Source organism: Echinops telfairi, unplaced genomic scaffold (assembly GCF_000313985.2).
Source record: "Echinops telfairi isolate 266 unplaced genomic scaffold, ASM31398v2 ScPeMD7_18;HRSCAF=68, whole genome shotgun sequence".
NCBI classification, from domain to species: Eukaryota; Metazoa; Chordata; class Mammalia; order Afrosoricida; family Tenrecidae; genus Echinops; species Echinops telfairi.
Window position 1 is genome coordinate 24,239,996 of NW_022103915.1, and position 27,791 is coordinate 24,267,786.

At 39.6% G+C, this 27,791-nt stretch overlaps 1 protein-coding gene across 1 annotated transcript in view; it reads left to right on the forward strand.

The window, feature by feature from the left end:
* Positions 1-27,791, forward strand: part of CEP128 (centrosomal protein 128) — a 446,899-nt gene that overhangs the window by 91,171 nt on the left and 327,937 nt on the right. Inside the window, exon 11 of the mRNA XM_030884984.2 lies at positions 10,800-10,951. Coding sequence (XP_030740844.1) covers positions 10,800-10,951 — 152 coding nt within the window. The remainder of the gene's footprint in view (positions 1-10,799; positions 10,952-27,791) is intronic.

Here is a 27,791-nt window from a genome sequence, read left to right on the forward strand (position 1 = left end):
AAGTTTGACCTATGTCCCAGCATGTGGTCTATCTTTGAATATGTGCCTTGCGGGTTTGAAAAGAATGTGATTTTTTCTTAATTTTGGTGGAAAGCTCTGAAAATATCTATCAAGTCAAGCCGTCCAATTGTGCTACCCTGTTTCCCCCAAAATAAAACAGTGTCTTATAATTTTTGCTCCCAAAGATGCGCTAGGTCTTATTTTCAGGGGATATCTTATTTTTCCATGAAGAAAATATGGTACACATTTTTTGTTTTATTAAAAGCGACCTCGGACTTCCTGTCTCCTCTGGCTGTGCTGCGGGCAGCAGTGAGCTGTGCGGTGGTGCCCACCGTTATGGTCCAGAGTCCAGAGTTACAGTAGCTTTGGGCGGCCTTATTTTTTGGGAGGTCTTATTTTCAGGGGGCGGGAGGGGATGCCTTATATTTCAGCGAGAGGTAAAACTGTAATTAGGTCTTATTTTAGGGGGATGTCTTACTTTTGGTGAAACATGATATTTAGATCTGTAGCCTCCTTGTTAAGTTTCTTTCCCAGTGATCTGTGTTTTTCAGAGAGTGGCGTATTAAAGTCCCTAACTATAATTGTTGAACCTGTGATTTCTTTTTAAATCTTTTGTAGTGTTTGATTTACAAATTTCATGTGTCTCTTGTTGAGCGCATATACAGTTATTATGCTCAGTGGTTCTTGGTGTACTGTTCCCTTGAGCATTATATAGTCCCCCTCCTTGTCTCTTGTTATGGACTGTACCTTGAGATCAATTTTGTCAGATAATAAGATTGCTACCCCTGCTCTTTTTGCATTTCCATTTAGTTGGTATATTTTCCTCCAGCTTTTAATTCTCAACCTGTTTTTGTCTGTAAGCTTGAGATGTCTCTCCTGTAGGCAGCAGATCGATGGGTTATGTTTTCTGAGCCAGTCTGTTAGCCTCTGCCTTTTAATGCCTGAGTTCATTAAAAGGCCATTGATATTCAGTGTGATTACGCCCATCTGTGGACTCTGTGATGTCATCTTGTACCTTTTATGTTGGATATTTTCCTATCTACCTATCTTATCCGCTTGTGTTGTGTGTGTGGTTTATGTTTGCTTTCTTTCCACTATTGAGCTGATGCTATCCTGGGGGCTGTTTCCTCTTTGTCGCCCTATGGGTGGAGTTGTTCTATGTGATGGTCTCTTATTTGCCCTCGGTGAGTGTTGATCTTCTGCCCATACTGGATTGGCAAGGATCTTTTGTAGGGCTGGGTTTCTTTTTATGTATTCTTTGAGGTTGTCCTTTTCTGGGAAGACTCTTACTTCTTCATCTATCTTAATAGATAATTTGGCCGGGTATAGTATTCTCGGGTTTGTATTTTTACCTTCAATTTTTGGAATATGTTACTCCATTCACTTCTCTTCTTCATTGTGTCTGCTGATACGTCTGAACATACTCTTATTGGGCTACCTTTATACATGAATTTTTGCTTTTCCCTAGCTGCTCTTATGATAATCGCCTTTTCCTCAGTTCGATAATTTAACTATTATGTGTCTTGGGGACTTCATAGGATTCATTCTGGCTTGTGTTCTTTAATCTTCCTCAATGGCTGCCTGATTTTCATTTATTAAGCTGATGAAGATTTCCTCTTAGAATTCCCTCACTATTTTCACTGTTGACTTCTTTGTTATTTCTTGTCCCAGTAGTCCAATTATTCTAATATTATTCCTCTTCATCGTGTCAGACCTGGCTCTCAGGTTTTCTTCCGCTTCTCTGATTGTCTTATTTAACTGATTTTCCTGTTTGTTGAGGTCTGCTTGGTTACCTTCTAGGTCGCTGGTGCGATTCTCTGCCTCCTCAAGTCTGTTGACAAAGTATGTCAATTTGCCCCTCGATTTTGTTACTTCATCCCTTAAGTCTTGTTGCTTTATCTCCTCTATCATTTCATCCTTTTTCTCTATTCTCTTTTCATATCCTGTATGACTCCAAGAGGCATTCTGAACATTTCTTTCTTTGGCAGGTCAATATCTGCTTCTTCTATGCACATCGTTAGGTTCATGACTTCTTCCAGCATTGTGTTCTGTTTCTCCTGATTTTTAATTGAGGCTGTTGGGGATGGTTTCTGTTTATGTGTTGTTTTAGAGGAGCCTGGAGCCATCTTCCAGAGTCGAAGAGCACTGGACTTTCCCTTGGGGGACTCATATGAGTGCTACTATGGTCTACCTGCATGTAGCTGTACTGGGGTGTTGGGCTACTGCTGTATCTTCCTGTGGTTTCACTTTTACCCTCGCCAACCAGTATTCCATTATTTGGAATGTTAGTTGGATAGTCCACTCATGGGATGCTGGTCGGGTTGTTGTGGGCCCATGAGGGTGTCGTTTCACTGGCTGATCTATGAATAGGCTATAATGGTTTGGCTCACAGTGCTTGGAGTGCCTTGGGTGGCGTGTTGTGTTTCCATATGCAACTGGAGTGCCACGGAGGGTGTATGTGCGTGTACCCTCCTTGGCGTAGAGAACCATAGCTGGCAGGCAAAATTACCCTAGTCAGAGAGCTTGCCTTGGAGGTTGGGTGGATATTTCCATAGCAGTGTGGAACACCACCAGCGGTGGGCAGGAGTTCCCCCAGTCATGTGTAGGGTCTCGGGGTTTAGGCTGGAGTTCCCCCAGCCATTTTATGGGTATTACCCCCAGCCACTTGGGATATGGAAGAGGACTGGTATGATTTCCCCAGCTGTGTGTAAACTCAACAAATTTGGGTGGGCGCTCCCCCAACTGGGCTCTCAGAGTTTCCATAGGTGGAGGGGAGTGGCTTGAAGGCTGATAGTGTCTTGTGAAAGGAAATAGAAAAGAGAATAAAAATAGTGAAAGAAGAAAATAAAGGTATTAGAGAAAATACAAGCAAACTGACACTCACACGCAAAAAATGTTAAAATAAACAAAATTTAAAAGTCAAGAAAATAAAACAACAAAAAAGGAAAACTGAATCTACTGAGACTGTGCCAGGAAAGAGAAAAGAGATAGAAGAAGAGGCGAAAAGAGCAAAAAGTGAAAGCAGAACAAAATAAAGAGAAAAAATATGAAGAACAGAAAAAAGTTAGATAAAGCAATAGCTGAGCTCCCCACCATGCCATGTGTAATACTGCCTCATGCCGTGTGTAGCACTGTCACAGAGGCAGGCCATATCTCTCCCCACTGAGTGTGAGAGGGTGGAGTTGCTCTAGGCAGATGGTAGGGGCCTGGAAATCAGCACTGGCAGGTGGAAGGTAACAGAGGGATAGTAGAGAAATTCAAAAGCAGAAAGAGAAGAGAACCAAGAGAGAGAGAAGAAAGAAAGAGGAAGAAATGAAAGACAAAGAAAGGAATAAACACAATTGTGCTCAGCCAGACAGGGTGCGATGTAGCAACGATGGAAAATACAAATTTCCTCTAGTTCCTAAATGCTTCATCTGCCCCCCACTATCATGATCCCAATTCTACCTTGCAAGTCTGGCTAGACCAGAGGGTGTACACTGGTATAGATAGGAACTGGAAACACAAGGAATCCAGGGCAGATAATCCCTTCAGGACCAGTGGCGTGTGTGGTGATACTGTGAGGGTAGGTTGCAAAGGAGGAACTGATTACAAGGATCTACATGTGACCTCCCTGGGGGATGGATAACAGAAAAGTGGGTGAAGGGAGATGTCGGACAGGGCAAGTATGACAAAATAATAATTTATAAATTATCAAGGGCTCATGAGGGATGGGGGAGAAGGGAGGGAGGGGAAAAAAGAGGAGCTGATGCCAGGGGCTTAAGTGGAGAGCAAATGTTTTGAGAATGATGAGGGCAATGAATGTACAAATATACTTTACACAATTGATGTATGTATGGACTGTGATAAGAGTTGTATGAGCCCCTAATAAAATGATTTAAAAAAAACGTTTGCCTGTGATGATAGAAGAAGAAAGAGGGAAAAAATAAAGAATAAAGAGCTAGCTGATCCCTGATTTCCTGAATTTGGGGCCAGAGGGGTTTAAACCCTGCCCCAAGATGGCAGGTTGGTATGCCCGTTTAGCGCAGGGACGCAGTGGTGCTGGGCGGAATTGCCCTAGTTGGAAAGATCACCTTAGAGGCCCGACATAGGTTTCCTCAGCAATTCCATAGTGCTGTAGATGGCTTTCACAGCAGCCTCGTGTGGTGTGCAGCACTCCCGCAGAGTGCAGGTTGGAGGTACTCCTGCTATTTGGGTTGAGTTGCCTTAGGCGGAGGGTAGTGGCCTGTAAGGCAACAGTGGCATATGATAGGAAAGAGAGGGAGAGAAGAGGAAAAACAGAGTAAAAGAAGAAAAAAAAAGAGAGAAATGCAAAACAAAACCGAGCCCGTTGAAACCGACTGCGGTGGGAAAGATAGAAGGGCGAGAAAATAAAGAAGAAATAGAATCGTAAGTAAGGAGATAACTAAGGCTTGATTGCCTGACTGTGGGGCTGGAGGAGTTCCAACTCTGCATCAAGGTAGCTTGGCGTTGTGCCTGCTTTGTGTAGGGCCCCACAGATGTTGGTTTGGATTATCCTCGAAGGCAAGATCACAACAGTGGCCAGGTGTCTGTTCCCACAGCGGTATTGAGCGCTGGAGTTCACTGGTATGCCTGCCTTGTGCTGTATGTAGCATTACAGTGATGGGGGGTGGGGGCAGGGTGTTCCCTCTGCCCCGTGTAGTATCCCATGACTGGTAGGACCACCCCAGCTGTGTGTAGAATCACTGAGAGGTTTGCTGGGCTATTGTCCTATCTAGACTGCTGATACCCTACTAGCTCAGAGGGTTTTCCCCACCAAGCCCAGCTAGAATAAAATTAAATTGGCTCCCTGCCTCTGGCTCTGGTTCTGTACTCAGTTAGAAACTTAGATTTGTTCCAGAAGGTCTTTGTTATGTTGAAAGCCTCTGGGCACTGTTGTTAAGTTCTGTCCTTCCTTAGCCTGGGTTCCTTTATTATGCTAATATATGTTAAGGGACTTCTTCTACAGGTTTCCCTGGAGTTCAACAATGAGCCTGGGATTTGCAGTTTTTAACGAGAAAATATATTTTCTCGCTTTTTTATATTGGGGTTATGAGGTGCCCTTATTTGGGGGCTGTCATGCCGACCACTAGAGGGGGAGATCCAGCTTATCAGGGAGGTTGATTTATTCTTCGCCAACTGGAACTGCATTTGCACCTCTGGACTATGACTACCCGCATATCTTCTGCCACACTGCACCCCAAATTTATGGCTACCCGCCAACCCCGCTCCCCAGTCTATGAGCCCAATGCAGCTAACAGTGCAGGGAGCTCTGGTGTGGGGTTATGTGACTAGATCTCAGAGGTTCTCATGTCTGGGATTATGTCCCCTTTAGGGTGTCAGCCTTGGGAAATAGCTATTTACTGTGAAAGGGCATAGGTAACTCTTCACTTGGAGCCCCATGAGCCCAGCACACCGAACCTGGAGCGATTTAGTGTGCTCTTGGTTTGCTTGTGAGTGGAAATCACAGAAAAAAGTGCGTTTCAGGACAGACCTTAGTACCCTACTTCTAATTTCAGGGACCTGCCTCCCAGTCTCCTTCACCTTACCTCCCAATTTTCTGGTCTGGCAGCAGGAGCTCCGGGTGGGTGAGTCTTAACTAGATGCCATCTTCTCAATATCCCCCCTTCATTCTTAATAGTCTCAAGTTGACACCAGATTATGTAACTAACACATAACCCAAAGATTCTCAGTTTGAGTCATCATCAATCACAAAGGTCTCGTGATTTATTTATGAGAAATCAGACGTTAGTATCTCTTTGGAGAGCACAGGTCTACTCTGACTCATGTGGGTTTACCATGAGTCACAGCTGACTCAATGGTGACTTGTCTTAGAGTACATTTATGTCATTGTGCTGTTGCCCTTACTTGGAGAAAGATGAAGCTGTCTGCTCTTCTGAATGCTTCTACTTCTATAGAATAGCCATGGGTTGGAAATAGACTCAATGGCAGGGAGATGATGAAGATGAATGTCATTCTGTCTGTTTCTTGATCTACTGTAAAGTTAGATAACTAACAGGTTAAGCATAAGCTAGCATTCAACTTTGATATCTTCTCTGTCCTGATTTCTAAACTCATTTCAGTTTTCAGACCTGCTTATTTCATTGGACTTTTCGTTACAAAGGACTAGCAAAACCAGTAATGGATTTTATTTCTTTATAGCTTCCAACCCTTATCTACATGTAAATGTGCATGTACATATCCTTGATATCCCCCCCCCCCACTTATTCCACTTTTAAAATATAGATGAACCCCTCCAGTTAAGAGCTGTCTTTTTTGGTATCTGGGGATAAGTGACAAAAATTAATCACTTTTTGATGTGGCCATGAATCTTTGAGTTTCATGAGTGGCTTTTCTGAGCACTATGAATATATTTTGTTTAAAATGTTAAAATACCTAAATAACTCTGTATTTCTTTTTGAAAGAGTGCTTATCAAAATGATAATATCCATGCTTAAACTATTAAATTATATGTTATGTGAATTACAAGTCACTAAAACTTAAAATTTACAAAAAAAGGAGTGCAGAGTGGGGACTCAAAGCCCATCTGTAGGCAACTGGACATCCCCTTACAGAAGGGTCGCGGGGAGGAGACGAGCCAGTCAGGGTGCAGTGTAGCAGCAATGAAATATACAACTTTCTAGTTCTTAAGTGCTTCCCTTCCTGCCTCTATCATGATCCCAATTCTGCCTTACAAATCCAGCTAGACCAGAGGATGTACACTGGTACAGATAGGAACTGGAAGCACAGGGAATCCAGGACAGATGAACCCTTCAGGACTAGTGGTGAGAGTGGCGATACTGGGAGGTTAGAGGGAAAGTGTGGTCGAAAGAAGGAACTGATTACAAGGATCTACATATAGCCCCTCCCTGGGGGAAAGACAACAGAGAAGTGGGTTAAGGACACGTCGGACAGTGTAAGACATAATAATAATTTATTAATTATCAAGGGTTCATGAAGGAGGGGGCGTAGGGAGGGAGGGGGAAAATGAGCTGATACCAAGGACTCAACTAGAAAGCAAATGTTTTGAGAATGATGAGGGCAATATTTTCCAAAGTATAATCTTAAACTTTTTGCTTACTCATCACATTGTTATTAGGATGTGATTTTGTTTGGAAAAAGACATCTGTGACACTTTTCTGATAAGTGTTGATGCCTCATAAGTTCAAATAGATTTTGGCAAAAGGTTTTGAAAACTAGAAAAATCTCACTTTTTTTTTACAGTTTTCCAGGTTTTTTTAAAAAAAGTCTTTGACATGTTTTTTCCTATGTGATAATAGACTTCTTCACCTCGTTTTGTGATTCTAGATTGTGTTCTTCTCTATAAAATAGTTGTGTTATTTTCTATCAATTCTACATAAGAAATTGTACTTGTTGCTATATTCCAGCTGTTTATTCCTTTGCCACCTGAATCTTAGCTTCCACCTTGGTTTCTAAACTTGACCTTCCTTAGTTTCTTTTAGTTTCCTCACTTAATGTAAATGGATCTTATCTTGCTTGACTCCTGTTTATTTCCTCTTCCTTCATGAAAGTCTTCCACTGGCTTTAGTGCCACTAACTCTTTCTTGGGTTTCTTTACTCTATTTATTTCATTCTAATTAGTACAGTCATTTCCCTTGGCTCAGTTTGTCCTTGAAACCGTGGTATGTTTATAGTATTCTATTCATGGATTTTTTCCCACTTAGTTCTTCTCCCTAGGGATTTTTACTCAAGCTTATGTTTTATCTATCACCTTTAAATGCTATTTCATGGGTCTGGTTCCACTCCTTCTTCTAACCTTTGCCCTTCAGATGCTGTTGCTTACTAGAAATTTTCATATATGTTTCCACGGGAATACTCAGTCAACACATCTAAAAGTGAATTCATCTTCCCCTCAAAACCCGCTTTTTGTTCCTGCTTCAATTGATGGTCTCTTTGCTCACCTGGACACCCAACCCCCCAAATTCTAGGTACATCCCCAAATCATCTTTCTTCACATTATCTAGTTAGTCCCCTATATTGTGCCTATTGATAGATCCTGATGTTTTTTGAGCTACTTTTGTTTTAAAGATCATTTTTATTGGGGGCTCTTACAGCTCTTATAACAAGCCATACATCAATTCTATTAAGCATATTTGTATATTTGTTGCCATCATTATTTTCTAAACGTTTACTTTCTATTTGAGCCCTTGCTATCAGCTCCTCTTTCCCCAACCCCCTCCCACCCTCATGACATCTTGATAAATTATTAAATTTTTATGTCTGAGTGCTATCTCCCTTCCCCATGGTTTCTGTTGTTTGTCTTTCTGGGGGTTGGGGGTTGGGGATGGTTATATGTCGATCATTGTGGTCGAATGGGTTCCCCCTTATTCATGTTTCTTGACTTTGACCCATTCTTTTTCTCTGTATTCCCATTTTCTTCTAGCTATCTTTATTTCACTTTTATATTCCTCCTAACTTATCTTGCTATCTTCTGACTGCTGTATGATCTATGGTGCATTTGCATCTTAAGAGATTTTTCTGAAACACACTGATCATATTATTTTCTTGGTTAGAACCTCCAATAGGAATTTATTGACATTTTACTACTTACCTAGGCAACATGTTAATCCATTTCCCTTATTTCTTTTAATTCTTACAACTACTCTATGAGAAGGGTACTATTTTTATTCCATTTTATGTTTAAAAATAGACTCATGACAAAGGAGATTGATTGACTCTTGTGGAGATCATGCACGCGGGAAGTAGGAAAATCAGAATTTTTCATTATACCAAGCTATCCCTGTTTACAGACAGTGTTGCAGTATAGAAGATAACCTCCTGGAGTTGGAAAGAGAGTTTTTGTAGTGCTCCATATATTGTGTGTTTTAAATATTTCAGTTCTTCCTTCTGTATGATATAATGTATGTTATATATGAACAATCAGAAAGCTCCTTAAAGCAATAATGGTGAGACTTCAGCTCAGTTAGTTTGGAAACATTATCAGGAAAGACCAATTGGTAGAAAATATCATGGTTGGTCAAAGAGAGCCATTGAAACGGGGGAGTAACACAATAGTGGAAACAGTGAACTCCAACGTGCCTAGTGACCATGAAGTTGACACAGGGCCAGACAGTGTTCAGTGAACCACAGGGTCGTTCATTATGTGTTGGGATCAACTCAGTGTTATATACAGCTGTGTGTACATGTGTGTTTGTCTGTATTTTTATTTGATATCTCCAGGCAACTGTGTGTGACATGTAGAGTATGAAGCATAAATAAGAGGGGCTTAAAAAAGTTTATGGAAAATGGAAGTAGAAGGTAATAGAATGAACTTTTTTTTTTTTTCTTGCATTAACCTGAGTATATGATAGAACTTTGAGCCCTTGTGCTGTATCTTGTTTCGTTTTCCTGAAATAACCCTCAGTTCTACTTCTTTTGCTTGGTAAACTTTATTTTTTATTTTTAACTCTATGGTGTGATTTAGGTGAATGATTATTGTACACATTAGTTTTCCATTCAACAACTCAATTTGATTAGTGGTGTTGATTCCAATCCTCACGATGTAACAGTATTCTTCCCACTTCTCATTGCTAGTCACCAAGGGACCATGTAGCTTGTGGACAGGGCTATGCCAGTTGACATGCAGATCCATCAAGATGACATGACCCAGGCCCAGTGACTCCCTTTTTAAAAGGTGTTTGTTTATGGCTAAGAACTTTTTGTCACCTTGTCCCTATATGCTCTATTCGATACATGAATACATTGGGAGCATGGATGAACTTTTTTATTCCTTCTTTAAATCTGAGTTCACAATTGTTTCTACTTCAGTTTTTCACCAGGCCAGAGTGAATCAGTCTCTCCTTTGTACTATCTCTGTGGAATGTGTGAGTATCTGTCAGTGCTGTTATCATGCTATTAATATACCTGTAGATCTTCCATTTTAAGCTGTGCAGTTTTGAACATTTTAATATTCCTGATGTTGAGATATGTCTTATGAATGGTTTATAAATTTGATTCGATAGTATTTCCTTCTTCCTTTCCTCCCACCTCCTTTTTTCTTTTTAAGTACAATAGCCATTTAAAATTGATGGTACATGTTCCATTTGTTAACATCTTTGTCTGAAAGATTTAGTTTTTATGCCTTATTTCTATTCTTGTACCCCACCTACTTTGGGTATGGATTTTGTCCCATCAAATTCTGTAGTTGAAGAAGGTAGTATTGTGCTCCTTTTGGCAGCACGTATGCAGAAGAAGATAATTTTATAGTGCATCATAGACCCAATTGTTTCATGCTGATTTAAATACTAAGCCAATTCATATTGGTCTATGTCTCAGTTTCAGATAGTGGTCTCCGGAATTAGTAAGAATTAGCAAGTTTCGATTATCATGCAGTGTTAGACATTTGTCAGCATTACCTATTGGCTATAAGGAAAGCATATCATTGTGTGACCTTCCACACCTTTATGTAGATGGTGTAACATAGTTGGTTTCCTTTCTGTAATTACACCTGGAAGGAAATGTAGGAATGTGAAGACAGTTAAAAAAATAAAAAATGTGAAGGAGTTTTTTCTGAAGTAAATTGCACTAGAAAACAACACTTTACATATTAGTATCAAAACGGAATAATATTGGCTGGCACAATAATGTACATCTGTTTTGGTAGCACTGTATGAGACTTGAAAGAATAGCCCGCAAAATCAGAAGACTCTGTTGAGTGACAGTGTCAGTCAGTAGATCGTGTTCTCAGCACTAGGAAAGCGTCAGGGCCCTGTCCTATTAGGAAGTACATTCTCCTGTGACTAGAACAACCCTCTAGCTTGACATTGTTCTCTTTCAAGGGGCTGAGCGGGAAAAACCGGATCTGGAGAAGCAGATGTCAGATTTGAGAGTGCAGCTGAGTTTCAACGAAATGGCCTCTGAGTTAGAGGAAGTGAAGCGGAGCGTGGAGCGAAAAGACAAGGAGCGAGCGCGCCTGGCAGTGGAAGTCGAGGTGACTTTGCTTTTTTTAAACCACCTGTGTTAGGAGTTTAGTTTTGTTTCAGAGATTTGCCTAATGAAGTTTTAACAATTTCAAAGATTGTGTTTTTCTGTGAGTTCGTTCCATAAAGATAATATAAAATTGTATTTGATGATTCTCTTTATACATAGGAATTCCTGTAGATTTGTTTCTCAATCACTGGGGCACCAATGCAAAAACCCGGATTTTTTCCCCTCCATTATTTCACAATGAAATATTGAACTGCTAATGGCCTTAAAGATAGCCTTGTTCCAGTGACGTGTACAACGGCATCTCTACCCCCCGGCCCCATGCACGCTTTCTTTCTTTTGAACAGAAACAAGCTTTCTTCTTTGAGAAAACAGTGAATTTTCATGTATTTTAGGGGCAAAGCTGGTACAATTGTCGGTTTTCTTTCCTTTGGAGGCAAACATGGATTTAAAATTTCTTGTTGTTCTGTATGACGAAGCGTTTTGATGCCTCCATTCATTTAGAGTTGTGTACTAATTTTCAATGATGTGCTACTCATGAATAAAATATAACTAGGCAGCTATCATGTTCAGCTTGTCCCTTATCTAGGATAGATGGAGTAATTATCAGAAAATATGAAAAACAAAAGGAAGGACTTCAGCATAGGAGATGGCTTAGTTCCAATTATAATTATGCAAATTAGATGTCACATTTTGAAATAGACACACATTTATCCTCCTCTATTTTATTTATTAATTAAGCTGTGTTCTTATTGTATATAGATTATCATGTTTGAAAAATTTTCTAAATCTCATTGAAAGACAGAAAATTGGGATTAAAAGCACTTACCTCTTTACATACGCAAATTAGAATATTTTGTGCTTCGCTCCTGTCAGAGTTTTCTTTCATTTTATCAAAATGTCAATAAAAAAGTCTTCTAGGTTTGTTTCACGATTCAGATCATAAGGATAATGAAATATTGACATGGTCTCTACAGAGCCATTTACACGTTTAATAGATACCTATCATAAATATTCTCAGATATTGTATATCTTTTAAAGCGTGCTACATGGGTGTTATTTTAAACTTGGGTCCTTTGGTGAAAGTGTACCGTACAATTGTTTTGCTGAAGTTACTTTTTGTTATTTTTAAAGACCTCCTCTTCTAATGATCCAAGGTAAGACAAACCCTTTGCGCCCTGGTCATTACCGCATGTGGAGTCTCTCTCCTTCTCTGTCTTCATCTTTCATTCTTTCCCCCTACCTTTTCCCACTTGTGTAATAACTTGAAAAACAAACCTCAAATGTGTGAGCATTGAAAAGTTTATTTTGATAGCTCTTCAATCATTCAAGGAACCTGGCTTGATGTGGGTTAAGGGAGAGAGTTTGAGTTTTCTTGGGCTAGTTTAGACTGGGTAGACCGGCTTGAGAAATCAGTTGAAGCTGACCATTTCCTCAGATATCAAATGCATATTGTTGTATATTACATGCCACGCACTGTGCTAGGTGCTGGGGACATTATCAATGAACAGAGTTATAGACCTCCCTTTCCTAAGCATCTGGCATTCTAAAATTGATACAGCACTTGATACATGTTGTTTTAGTTTGTCACACTTCTCAGAACAAGTACCTTTTGGAGGATGAAAGATGTTTCCAGTTGCAATTGAAAAGGATGTCAGAAAGTGACATCCCTCATCTTTTGGATAAATTACCATTAGCCAGCTTTATTTTTACTGGTTTTCTTATTTTTAACAATGAAATCATTAATTACATTTCCATCAGTTGTCTTCGAGTTAGTAACAGTTTGGATTTTGCTCCTTTCTTCTTTGTAACTTGCAAAACGGAAGCCTTTGGAAAATCATGATCCCCAAGCTGTTTTCAAAGTGATGTCTTCCGCAGACTCTGACAAGTGCAGATTATGGATCTCTCAATTATATTCTGCCAAAGTTGGAAATTTTATTAAAATGTAATCGAATAGAGTGCATCCTCTGCCATACTTTAAATGCTGTGTGGTGCTAATGGCTGAATGTTATAGACTCTTAAACTGAAAGATTGGAGAGTCCAGCCACCTGGGGCACCTCGGAAGAAAGGCCTGGAGACTGCTTCTGCAAGGAAATTGCTTTGGAAACACTTGGGACACAGTTCTGTCTGCTATGCATCAGAGTGCTATGAATCAGAGTAGCCTCAACGTCAACTTGAATTTTTTTAAAAATTTAGGTAACATTAGGTGGTGTTGCCTTATACATTCTATGAAAAATAGATATTGATATCCCTTAGTTGCTTTTTGGAGATCCAAATAAGAATAGGAAAAGATGCACAAAGTGAGATTATTGGTCAGGCCTAAGAATGTGTGTCTAGTGACATTTCCCCCTGGGCTTTTTCAATCATTAGGGCCTTTCATTTTACTTAAGATGCTCTGATACATTTTCCACTCATATGCAGTCTTGCCAAACAATGAATTTTCCCTCCCTCCTTCCCCCTTTTTGTGGGTATGGAAATATCTAACCTTTTCTACCTTGGAGCCTTCTTGGATTTTATCAGCTATAAATAATCATATTTCCATTTAACCATTTATGTCACTAATGCAATTATGGAACCTCAAGTTCAGCATCTTTCAAGTTGAAAGAAAGGAGGAAAGGAATTCAGACCTCAAGTATCAATATTGAAGGATCATATGGGTAAAAGGTTGAATTATACAGAAGATGGAAAGAATACACAGAGTCACTGTACTAAAAAGAAGTGGGTGATGTTAAGCCATTTCAAGACGTAGCATATAATCAAGAACCAATGGTACGGAAGGAAGAAATCCAAGGTGTACTCAAGGGATTGATGAAAAAGAAAGTATTAGGAGAAAGCTGTCTGACCAACTAACTGGAAGAGATTCCTATTTGTGCCCCTTCCAAAGAAAGGTGACCAAACACAATGCAGAAATTATTGAACAATATCATTAACATCATGTGCAAATACAATTTTGCTGGTAGGAACTTAAAAATGGATGCAGCAATACATTAACAGAAAGCTGCCAGAAATTCAAGCTGGACTCAGAAGATGATGTGGTATAAGGGATATCTTGCTGATGTCAGATGCATCTTGGCTGAAAGCAGAGAATATAGAAAAGTATTTGTGTGGATCGTAAAATATCATGATCCACAGTGTGAAGAATGGGAATTCTAAAACACTAAATACATTCATGTAGAATTTGTACATAGCCTAAAGGCAGTTATTTGAATTATACAATGGAATACTGCATGGCTTAAAATTAGGAAAGGTGTGTTTGTATACTGAGTAAATAATTTGAAAAGTTGTACTACATGAAGAAGAATATCCATCAAGATCGGAGGAAGGGTTACTGACAACTTGAATTATAGAGATGACACATCTTTGCTTGTTGAAAGCCAAGGGAACTTGAAAAACTTACTGAAAATCAGAGCATAGCCTTCAGCATGGATTGCAACGCAATATAAGGTAAACCCATATCCTCACAACTTGACCAGTTGATAACACCATTATAAATCTTGAAATGACTCAAGTTATCAAGGATTTCATTTTACTTGGATCCACCATAAATACTCATGAACACAATAGTAAAGAAATCAAATGATGTGTTTCTGGGCACATCTGCATAAGACATTTTTAAAGTGTTGAAGTTGACACAGTGGCTGCAACAACGGGCTCAAGCATAGGAACAATTGTGATGATGCTGCAGGACAGGGCAGCGTTTTGTTTCATTCTGTTGTACGTAGGGTTGATATGGCTTGGAACCAGTTTGATAGCGCCTCAAAAGAAACAAGGACAGCAACCAAGTGTTGTGAATGACATGGATGTCATTTTGACGTCTAAGACATGTCTGACCCAAGTCATGGTCTGAACAAGGAAGACTCAAGAAGGATTTTGGTGTTGCCAAAGAATATCGAAAATGCCATGGGCTGCTGGAAGAACTAATGAAACTCCCTTGAAAGCAGTAAAGCCAGAATGCTCCTTAGAAGGGGATAAGATGTCATCCTTTGTACTTTGGACATGCTAGCAGGAGATAGATACTGGTCCTTGGAAAAGGACATCTTGCTTGGTAAAGTAGAGGAAGTCCCTCACTGAGATGGATTGCCAGTGGTTGCAACAAGGGGCTCAAATAGAACAATCGTGGGATGGTGCAGGGCTGGCCAGTGTACCTTCTGTTTCCCATAAGGACACTATGAGTCAGAATGGACTCAGAGACACCTAACTGTAACAGTAACAGCATTGTGGAATCTTATTAACACTGTTTTACTTTATGTTGCATTCCTTTAACATTTCAAAACTCAATACACAGTCCAAGCAGGAAGACGACCCGCCACTAAAACAGCTTAAACAGCTTCTCTTTGATATCCTTAATGGGAAGAAGTTGTCATGTTTTGAGGTTTTGTCTTCACATCAGGAAATTTGAATTTTCTGTATCCTAGAGTTCATATGACCCAGAAGACTGGTTCAAGTTAACAGTGAAATCCACAAGAGAGCAGTGTCGCGAAAGTGCAGGGTCATTGATTTCTACTCGAGGAGCTCTGTGCAGATATTACAATACTGTTCTCCTGTGAAGGTTGAGGACCTCTCCACCTAGATACTTAGAAAGCTGACACAGGAACGAAAGCCTTGCTTGGTTAACACAGAATCAGACAGTAATAATTCTCTCTCCCCTTTAAGGGTTAACACAGAGTCAGAATAACAATGTTCTCTCCCCTTTTAACAGTCATCTGACACCCAGAGATCCTCTTTATTTCAGACAGATTCTCTGTGTTTTTTCCTGGGAATTGTTGAACTCAGACATCTCTTTTTCCAAATCTTCTCCTTTGCTTCCACCATGGGCTCAGATGTTCCCTTTACAGTGTCCTTTGCTAGGTTGCTGTGCACAGAGTTTGCTCTTGGCCATTTCCCAATGGGAATTGATGTTATCTAAACATATGGCATTCTGGGAGCTGTTTAAGAACTCACGTCAAGTTTTTTAATCCCTTTACATGAGTCTGGTGGTGCTTTAGGATAAGCACTACCCTGCTTAACACCGGTAGTGCTTAAGGACCCACCCCAGGAGCCTCTCTGAGGGAGAAAGATGTGTCTGTATCTTTAGTTGTTTACAATCTCAGAAACCCAAAGGAGCACTTTGTCCTAAACCGGGCCACTAGGAGTCAGAATAGACTTGGTGGCAGCTGGAGTGGGGTTATCCCTTTGTACATCGTCATCTTGTAAGTCTGTGTCCCCTTTTCTCTCATTCAATGGCTTACCCCTAGTCAACTAACTCACTGCCATCAAATCCATTCCAACTCAGTGATCTCATAGAACAGGGTAGAGCTGCTCTTGTGGGGCTCCGAGAATGTAACTCTTTACAGGAGTAGAAAGCCTTGTCTTTCTCCCAAGAATTGGCTTGTGGCTTTGAACTGCTGACCTTGTGGTTAGCAACCTGACATATAAACACTACACAACCAGGGCTTCTTTACTGCAGAAATAAACTAAACTCCATACCTTCGAGTAGTTGCTGACTCATAGTGACCCTATAGGACAGGGTAGAACTGCCCTGATGGGTTTTCGAGACTGTAACTCTTTATGGGATTAGAAAGCCATGTCATTCTTCCAGGCTTGTATATTAGACAGTATTTGTGGACTAAACAAATGGCAACTAACAATAACACAGTAATATATTATAGAAAAGTTTTACAGCTTTTCATAAGTGTACACTTGTTTGATCATTTCTTAGCAAATGTCAACATTCAAAGAGACCTTTGTTTGCTCTGTCTCATTAATTGCAATTGTTTTTGTTGATCTAGAATATATATTTTAGGCTGTTGTTATACTAGGGAAGACCAATGAAAATAGCTTTAAAACCCTACGTAGAAGTTACATATGTATGAATTTGCATAATTTACCTTTTAAATTGTACCTAAGACCTTAAATCAGTATATGCATGGAAAATACTAAGTGCATTTCCCCCTTCTTTTAAACTCAAGTTAAATCTCATTAACCTTGATAGGCTATTTGTATTCATAAGCACTCCAAGCATCCTTGATCAATGATTTCTCGATTTAATCTCTGCTCCATTTTCCATCAACTTGTTCTTCTTGGAAGAAAAAAATGACTTTTAAATTCAAGGGAGAACTTCAAAGGGGGCTGGGGGTGGGGAGGTACTGCACTTAATTTAGATTAAATGTTGAAAGTGATAATTGAGTGACAACTGACATGATTATTCATTAGCAGAGTCTGAGGACTATAAGCCTGGGAATTTGTTTTAAAAAGACACAGAGGGTCGTGTGAAAATGAAATGATAATCATAAAAAGGAGCTCCGTGGCACTGTCGAGTAGGTATTGGATGGCTAACTAAGAGGTCGGTGGTTCTAACCCCTCAGTCCTTCCACAGGAGAAAGAGGAGACTCTCTGCTTCCATTCCCCCACTTGTCATACTGTGGTGGCTTGTGGGTTGCTGTGATTGTGGAAGCCTCACAGCGCTGGTGATTTCCCATGCCTGAAGGTTCACCCAACGTGAACAGGTTTCAACAGAACTTCCAGACCAAGACAGACAATGGAGAAGGACTTGCCTCCCCACCTTGGAGGAAACAGCCCTGGAAAACCTCATGCAGCTGCTGGAAACCTCATGCAGCCCCTGGAGGGTGAAGAGCATGCTTGCACGAGTGTAGGGGCAGCGAAAAAGATGAAGGCCCTTGGTAGGGTGGATTGCCACAGTGGCTGCAACAATGGGCTCAGGCCTAGGAGCAGTCGCGGGGTTGGCTTGGAGGTCACTATGGGTTGGAACCCCCTCCAAGGCATCTCAGAACAGAGAGCATCAACTGCTTCCTCAAAGACTTACAGCCTATATTTAAACCTGCGTAAGGTCACGAGGAGTCAGCACTGATCTGACGGCAGTGCGCTAATCAATAACACGCTTTTACTAAATTAGCGAAGGAAAAACAAAAGGAATACTATCCTTTTTACAATGCCTCTTGCATATATGGTTTAGAGTGTTTTATTTCTCCCAGAAAACTGGCCATATTGCTGTGCAGGAATGCTGCCCTCAGATCTGCGTGTAGGACATAAGGTCTTAGAAACTTTATTACTCTTACTGTAATTTCTGCCACTTCATTAAAAAATTTTTTAAAATAATTTCTTCCTAATCCTGCCTTAGAAACCCAGAGGGACAGTTCTACCCTGTCCGGGTCACTGTGAGTCAGAATACTCTTGTTTCCTGATATAAAGTAATTTTGATACCCACATTAGATTATAAAGAAACAAATATCAACAACAAAACCTTGTGTAGAAAGGCTAAAGTGATAAGTTTAGTGGAGACAAAGTCTGACTTTGTTTTCATCTGAATTCAGTCTGACATTGGGACGAATTTCTAAATCATCAATGTTCTTTACTTTAAGTTCTTTATGCACTTGACGTGACTAATGATAGGGATAATTTGCAAATGAAAACGAAAACTACATAAACCTGTGTACTCCCTGGAAGACAGTTTAATTCTCAAAATTTTCATCTATACGAGGAGATGGGAGTTACATGAGTTGGAGGAAAGCTGTACATTTTCTAGTTTCTATAACTCTGTGAGTTACAAGAAGTTTTTCACGCAGCTGAAGAAGTGACTGGATTGAATATTTTGTCTTTGAGATGTTACAAGTATTTACTAAAATGAGCAATTTCAAAACTCATTGCCACAGGATCTATTCCAACTCCTAGTGCTCTGTTGGACAAGGAAAACCACCCCTTTGGGTTCCCAAGGGTGCAAATCTTAAGAGCAGAAAGCCCAGCTTTCTCTCAAGGAGTGACTGGTGGGTTTGAACCACTGACCTTGTGGTTAGCAGCCCATCTAGTAACTCGCTATGGTACTAGGGTGCCAAGTTATAGTATCTCCAAAAAAGAAAAAAAATATAAAAATGCCACATTTCAAATTCCTTTATATGTTCTTCAACATTGTGTTGTTAATCATGATAATTTATCTCATGTTTTTTTTTTACATATAAATTAAATATACCGGTTTGTGACTCTGTTGTATGTATGGTGAAGCAGAGAGGGAGATTCATCTACCTCACAGAATAATAAAATGTTGATAACTTCATATGCGCTATAGACTTACTAGTTAAGTAATTATAAAGATACGACAGCTTTGGAAATCACTACTGAAGGGCTTAAAATGTAGAAATGGATGAAATGAAACAAATAAGGTAATGTTTGTGTGATATCCAAATAGTTGATAACTACCTTCTTGACTACCACAAATACCGTTCCATACCATTAAAAGGTAGAATTTACAGTAAACCAGTTCAACTGTCCGTGCAGTCTTTATAGTTACCTTATCTTTAAAATGATCATAATATGGCAGCATCTCATCTCAAGTGACAAATTAAATGTTTTCTTAGAGAAATGTTTAAAAGTGAGATCGCAGGTTGGGTAGCCTGGCTGTTTTAGGTGTTTATTTTCCTCAGCCTTCTACGAGTACACAAGGAGTGAGATTGTCTTTACCCTGACATAGCAGCAAAAAAGTCCACAGATCTATTATGGCCTTTAAAATATTGAAACACTACAAGTGATCTCTGTATTAAAAATCAAAACTAAAGCAGTAATATGCACCAAGAAAACATTCTTTTCATTTTTTTATAAGCAAAGTATGGCTAGAGGTTAATGTGAACATGCCTTGTTCGTGGTTCACTTGGGTGACGTATGTGTTTGTTTCATACAATTTCTTTATTCTTGAGAAATGTTTAAAAAGTAAGATGTTGGATTGTGTAGCTTGCTTTTTCAAGATGACTAACAAATTAGGCACCCTTTTGGCCGTTCTGGTTTTTAAAAGCAGAATGATTTCTGCTTTTGACAATGGCACGCTGGTTTGTGCCGGAACAAACCTCCTACCAAGAAAAACTAGGAAACCAAGCAAAATATATATTTAAAAGTCTGTATTTGAAAGCCCTAGGAAGCCCTGTAGGTAGTGAGAACCGGAGGCAGCAAGTGCCTTGGTGAGAAGATGAGTACGGATTGTTGGGCCTGTCATCGCTTTCCCCTTCAAGTGCTTTCTGATTTAAGCACTGAGTAGAGCTTATGACAGTGTCGTAGGTCCACGGAAAGGGAGGAACCCCACCTGGTAACCGTCCCACATTTCCAATTTAGTTATCCAAATGGCTACACTCTAGTAATTGAGGTCAACTGAAAATACATGAACAGTTACAAGAACGTTAATGCAGCATCGAATCTGGTTTGAAGTGTAAAATCCCTGCTTTAACCATCAAAACAAAAGCAAATCTTTCAGGGAAGATCATGTCCTCCAGAACTTGTAGTAGTTCTACAATTTTCGTACACTACCTGGCATTTAATCAAAATTTACCCCGCATATTAGGAAGCACAAGAAAAGAATAGGACATGAGAACAGTCACAGAAGCTAGTTAGATCCTGGAGCTGTCAGAGCTGGACTTTACAACCGTAGGTATTAGTGCATTTACAGATAGACCACCAGCAAGGAGAACCAACCAGAAACCTTACAATCCCTGCCACCGAGCTGAGTCCAACTGCCAGCAACCCTCTAGGACAGGGCAGAACTGGCCCTATGGGTTTCCGAGACTGTCACTCTTTACTGGAGTGGAAAGCCAGGACTTCCTCCCTCGGAGCAGCTGATGGTTTCGAACTGTCAATCTTGTGGTCAGCACCCTAAAGGATACAAATTCAATATGTCGTCTGGCTTCAGCTTTCATGTACTTGTATCTTCCAATTACAGAAACCTTAGAACATACTAAATACGCAATAAATTAACACCTGGATAGATAGGCAGGTTTAAGAGAAGAGTAAACATTTCCCCCCATTACTATAAAGAGTTTTTGTAGACATACATCCATGTTTTCACTTCACCCACTCACTGCCATCAAGTTGATTCTGACTCCTAGTGACCCTAAAGGTCAGAGTAGAATCTGCCCCCTGTGGTTGTCAGACACTGTCACTCCTTAGGGGGACAGAAAGTCTGTCTCCTGAGGAGTGGCTAGTGGTTTTGAACTGCTGACCTGGTGCTTAGCAGCCCAATGCATACAGTTCTATACATCCTTTGGTCTCAGCTTTGATGTTTTTTTTTGTGTGCCTTCTAATGGACAATGAGAGAAATAATTTATTCTGTGTTTCATTTGGTAAATGAAAGTTACACCAATGAAAGTGAGATCATTCTTACCCTTGACGCAGTTGCCATCATTGGATTCACATGTATCACTTAGTGTTGAGGAAGAACAGAACACAGGTCTTTTCAGCAGGGGATGAGGGTAGGCCCAGAATGACAGTGAGACTTGGAATGGGACTGGAAATTACTGAGCCTTAGAAAGTAGTCCTCCAGTTTGACTCTACCAAGTCTACTCCTGCCCTTCAAAGACAGATGTGTTTAACAGCAAAGGTAAGTGGAGCAGAGAACAATAGAACTATCCTCAAATAGAAATTGATGTTTGGCCATTGAAAATTTAAATTTGATGGCGTCATTGTTTTATAGGTATAATGATTTCATTATTGAGCCATGTTCTACAGGCATAGATGCTTGTCTCTTGTAGACCGCGAGAAACAAAGACAACAAATGTGCTCGACACGATGGATGTTTGTGTGGATTGTGATAAGAGTTGTACGAGCCCCCAATAAAATGAATTAAAAAGAAAGAAAAGACATAGAGACATTGTCATATGGGAGTTTATTGCAGGGAAACAAGAAACTGTCTTGCGAGCTGGCCTGCTAGACTCCATGATTAACACCGGTTTCATCAGTCACCACACTGACTATGGGATAATGATCTCTGTGCGGCTTTTGTCTCTGGGTCTGGAAGATGACCTTTGGAATTTCTTAAGCAATCGAGGCCCCTTGGTTTTTCTAAACAGCCAGACAGTCATTATAGGAATGAGGCCTACACATCACACCTCCACAACACACTTGAGAAAGAGGAGGCATATAATGTAATCAATCATGCATATGTATTGATATAATATAATTGATTTGGACTAAGCATTGTCTGTGAGCTCTTTATACTGTGGTGACTTGTATGTTGCTGTGATACTAAAAGGCTATGTCATTGATACTTCAAATGCCAGCAAGTTCGCCCAAAGTGAAAAGGTTTCAGCAGAGCTTCCAGACTAAGAACAGGCCATGAAGAAGGAATAGACTGTCTACTACAGAGGACCTGGCCGCTGAAAATCTTATGGGCAGTGTGGAAACATTGAGTCACTATGAGTTGGAATCCACTGGATGGCAGTGGGTGAGGGCTGTGGGTTATAAAAATGAAGAGGCTGTGTACGGGCAGAGTTGGTGGGCATTATTGAGAGGCTAGCCACTACCACCACTATCAGATTATTAGACTTAAAAAAGACAAAATTTATAGAAAATAAAACCTTATAAAGGAGGCTTTATTTTATATATATATATATTGGGAGATGTATTCTTTAAACACATACAGTTCTTCTACTTCATCGAATCTCTCTTAACTTCTGTACCTCCTTGTGGTTAAAATAAAATAAATTGGGATTTTCCTAAGTGTACAAGATTATTACATCATGTAAGATAATGTGTCTGAAATGTTTCAAATAAGCCTTAATGCTTTATAAAGATGTAAGACTATTAGGTGTTAGTTGCATTTAGTTTCATCTCGATTTGTATTATGCCATTAGAAATAAAATCATTTTTTCTTAGTTGAAGTGTAGCTTACCTTAGTCCTCTGAGCTGCCATGTCAGTATTGAAATGACGCTGGTTTATATCAGTCATTGATACCTGCTTTGCATTATTGTATGTCATAGGAAATGTGTGACATTTTTTTACCCCAATTGAAGGCAGCCCCAAATACCAATCTGCTTCAAGCAAACAGTTTCATTCTATTTTATATTCACTCCCCCCGCCCCCCCCCCCAGGGTATCTATTGTAGTGAAACATCAGAGCTGCAGAGTGAAAATTATCAGTCTATTAGAGTGTCAGGATAATTATGAAAACACAAATGTACTTTGAGATATGTATGTCAGGGTCAGAATTTCCCTAATGTGTTCATGAGGCCTAGATGTTAATGATATGCCCCCCTTGTGTTTTAAGTTAAACAGTGAAAAAAACACAACCCTATGTATTTAAAATGTTCCATGTCGTGAACATCACTGTGAAACAGACATTAATATTTTATTTCTTCACAGAGATGAATATATTTAATTAATTGAACATTATTTCCTGTACTTTGCTTAAGCTTAGTATCATGTTTCATTAAAAAGTACAAGGAAACTAGTTGTATGAGGCAGATATGTTCTCCCAGGATTTGTAAAGAAATGATTATTTTTAATCACCGAGAAAGACCGAGTAGCCTGTTATTTGAGATTAATGTCCTTTGTGTGTCTGCCCTTCATTTGCAAAAAGAAAATGATAATATTTGTAGTCAAATTAAAATGGCTACATTTAAAAAAAAAGGAAATGTAATCTTTTTTAAAAAATGAGTATTTTATGGCAAGGTTATTACAATGGCCTCTGATAGTTCTTGGTTTTTTTCCATAGCTCATTAAGAATTTGAATTAGCTTTGAAAAGATTGTTCATATGTATAGTGTGCCAGTTTAAAAAGGAAAAAGAAGACTTATAGGTTTTAATGATATATTCTACTTTTAGCCAATCACAATTTAAATAAAATGTTAAGTAGTATGATCCCAATGAGTGATGGCCTAATTTAGCAACATGTAGGTATATTTTGGGGCTACAGACTCATTTTGATTGATTTGAGCTCTTTCCTTCAAAGAGACGTGCCTTAGTTCTTCTGACTGTGGGAAACTGATGAGTTGTCTTCTCAGTATCCATTCATAAACCACCTAAATTATACTGAAATGAATGAGTTAATCAAAAACTGCAAGAATATGCCAAGCTAATTTCCCAATAGAGGAGAGTGGGGCATGTTTTAATTGAAAATTGGAGTATTTCAGGTGAAATCCTATTAAATGTGTTAGTTCTTTTGTTTACTAAGTAAAGGGAAAACTTCACAGTATCCCTTTGGGTTTAGAAGAGGGTGGGTGAGGATAGGCCAGATACTGCTTTAGGCATTTATGCAGAGGTGGTTTATAAGGTGTTGACCAAGCTGGCTCTGGCTACCTCCTGGAAGGTTCGGAAGTGATCTCTTGACCACAGATTCACTACAGCACATGTCTCTAGGACCGTGCAGGCCTTCAGGAAGAAGCCCAGTGTGCAAGAATGGTGGGGTCCAACTCACTTCTCTTTGCCAGTCTGATCAGATCTCTTTGCCTGATCTCTTTGCCAGTCTGATCAGAACCCCAAACCCTATTTCAGTGGGCCTCTGATCATTCAACTTTGCAGCCTCTACAAAGTAACAGAGGCTATTGGAGGGAGGTCGTGAGGGGGGCTGACTGTTACAGGGGCATCTTGTATACAACCCTGTCAACCACCAGGTTTTCCTTTAGTTGAAAACCAGGAACTAACTCTTGCGTCTTTCATCGCCGATCGTTGGCACTCAGTGATGCTGACTGACTTTCATATATACACCCGTTTTCACTTATATACCATGCTTTATTAGTGTTATATTTAAACTATAATTTGTTTCTGGAAGGTTTTTTTTTCTTTGTTGTTTTTCTTTTCAGCTTCTTATGTGTTTATAGTAATTTTCTTAAAAGGCAGTCATCTGTAAATGCAATGAACTAGCACTTGGAAACTGCTAAATAGCCCACCATTCTGGAAGAGAGTATCCTTTTAGTAAAATTTAAAAAATACAAATCAAATGTTAATGTATATTTTTTCCTGCTTTTTGTTTCAGTCATTGTTGTCATTTTCCGGGGGATTCTCATACCATTTGCGATACAGCTGACCTCTCCATGTTTTAGTCAGTGATTTTTAACTTGGCCCTCCTTTAAGGAGGTCCTGTTTTGCATAAAGATGAGTTTAACCTTTGTTCCACTGGCAATATTAAAGACGATCGGTTGAACTAAATTTAGCTGATCAGAGGAAGGCCCTCAACAAGATGGGTTGGCACAGTGGCTGCAACAATGGGCTCTTCCATAAGAACAATTGTGAGGATGGTGCAGGACCGGGCAGGGTTTGTTCTATTATACCTGGGGTCGCTTTGAATTGGAACCAACTGTATGGCACCTAACAGCAAGCAACAACTACATGGCGTTTGGTTTATTATTATTTATTTGCTTTAGTGATACTGTCTTTATCCTTGTAAAGTGCCCAGCTTGATATGTCTAAACACCAAAAAGACCAACCCCCCTGCAATCGTGGCGATGCTGACTCAGCAGCAACCCTATAGGATAGGTTGGTAGTGCCCCGAGGAGTTTCCGAGATTTTAACTCTTGACTTTAACGTTCTCCTGAGGAGTGGCTCTTAGTTTCAAACTGCTAACCTTGCTGATCACGGCCCAATGTGTAACCACTGCACCACCAGGGCTCCTTTCTATGTTGTCTGTGCTTTAAACATAAATTTTGTCTCAACGGATACATTGACACAGTTGATATTTTACTAAACTGGTTTCTTAGATTTGTTATTGTAAAACAGACCCTTCTGTTTCAGTTTGGGCATTAATAAAATATGTGGTTGTATATGTCTACCACTTGTTTGTTATACTGGGTCCTGGCTTACAGACCTCCAAGGAAAAAAATAAAACACCCAGAATAAAGATCCACTGGGTGGAGCTTTTGTAGTATGCATTTTTCCCACTAGGTGAGCATCAAGAAACTCCCTCTGAGTTAGTGCACCCAGTGGTGTCACCTGGGAAGGTTCTCACTGGCTACAGTAAATTTTTTCATAAAAGCTATTTCTCTGGAACCTTTTTTTTTTTGTGATGGCCAATATCAGAGAACAGCGTGTGGCTGTGAAATTTTGTTTCCTGCTGGGTAAAAATGCCACAGAAAGTGTTGTAATGTTGAACACAGCTTAAAAGGACATTGCTCAAGTGTGTGGCGTGGTTTTCTCTTTTCAAAAAAGATGAAATGTCGATTGATGACAAACATTTTTCTGGAGGTCCATCAACTTTCAAACGAGCGAAAATGTTGACTAGTAGTGCATTTGGAGTTTGTTCCACCAGTCAGACTATTAATCAAGCTTTCTAGTTAGAAGCTCTGCAAAGATTGTGTAACAGTCTGCAAGAGAAAACCTTGATTTGTGGCAGATGGGGCACTGGTTTTGCCACCACGACAATGCCCCCTGCTCACGCAGCTATCTCAGTGTACCAATTTTTGGCAAAAAACAGCATTCTTCTCTTGCCCCATGCACCTTGCTCACCTGACCTTGCTCTGTGTGACTTCTTTTTTGTTTCCATGAATGAAGAGGGACATGAAAGGAAAGCTATTTGAGGACATTGAAGTGGTGAAGGAAAAAACGTGGGAGGTAGATGCTATCAGCCAGATGAATGTGAAAAATATTTCCAAAAATGGAATTGCAAATTTGACAAATGTATTAAGTGTAATGGAGAGTATTTTGAAGGTGATAAGGTTGTTTCGTAAAAAAATTTAAATACATAGCATTGGAGGAAAAAAAAGTTCTGCTTTTATTTTGGTACCCCCCTCCTCCTATTGAATTTGCTTTTGAAATTGTGTTGTCTTATTCTGCACGTATGGTGAGCTTGCTCTTGAACTTATGGTGCTTCTGTAACTTGCTCTTGTAGCTAAAGCAAATGGAGGAAAAAACGCAGTACATGAGCTGAACAGAAAATTTCAAAGGGGGCTTGAGAAGACAAAGTAGTCAAACAGCATAAGGGGAAATACTAAATGGTTTAAAATCAGGAAAGGGGTTTGTCAAGTTTATATCCTTCCAACATAATATTCAGTCTGAATGCTGCACACAAAAATGGAGATGCCAGCGTAACTGAAGAAGAAAGCAGCATCAGGATTGGAGGGAGGCTCCAGTTTGGTGAGACACAGATGACACAGGTTGTTTGCCGTGAGTCAAGAGGACTCAAAGCATTTACTGTTGGAAATCAAAGGTTACAACTTTCAGTATGGATTATACTGTAACATAATAAAACAAAACAAAGAAAACCAAAAACCCCACATTGGAGTAGTGAGCAGCATTGTGATATGTGGAGAAAATATTGAAGTTTTCAAGAATTTCCTTTTACTTGATCCAATATTTTACTAACTTATTAACAAGAAATTAAACTACCATATATACTCAAGTATAAGCCGACCCAAATATCAGCCAAAGTACCCAATTTTATGTCAAAAACTTCATTAAAAATGTGCTGAAAAACTCGGCTTATACATGAGTATATACAATATGTATTGTACCAGCAAATCTGAGAAAGACATCTTTATGATATTCAAGAACAAAATGTTACCTTGAGGAATAAAATCCATCTGAATCAAGTCATGGTATTTTTCTTTTTCTTTTTTCTAAGTCATGGTATTTTTCATTGCCTCTTAAGCATGGGAAATCTAGGAAATCGATAAGGAAGCCAGCAGAAGACTTGATACCTTGAATTTTGGCATTGATGAAGAATATCGGGTATATCATGGGCTTCCAGGAGAATGAACAAACCTGTGTTGGAAGAAGTCAGCCCTAATATAATTAGAAGTAAGGATGGTGAGACTTCATCCGACTTTGGAAGGGAGGAGTGACAAATCCGCGGAGAAGGCTGTCATGCGTCATGGATGTCATGTGTCAGATCCGTGGAGAAGGATGTCATGTACACTGGTCACTTCAGGTTAACAGTCTCATCATCCCTTTCTACGGATCCTCTGACTTCTTCCTCGACTGATTTTTTTTTTTTTGGCAGTCCATGGTACTTTCAATATGCGTTCCTAGTACCAGAATTCAAATGTATCAATTCTTTTGCAGTCTTTCTTATTCCTTGTCCAGCTTTTACATGCGTATAAGGTGATTGAAAAGACCATGCTTTGATCAAACACACTCTAGTCCTCCGAGGGACTTCTTTGCTTT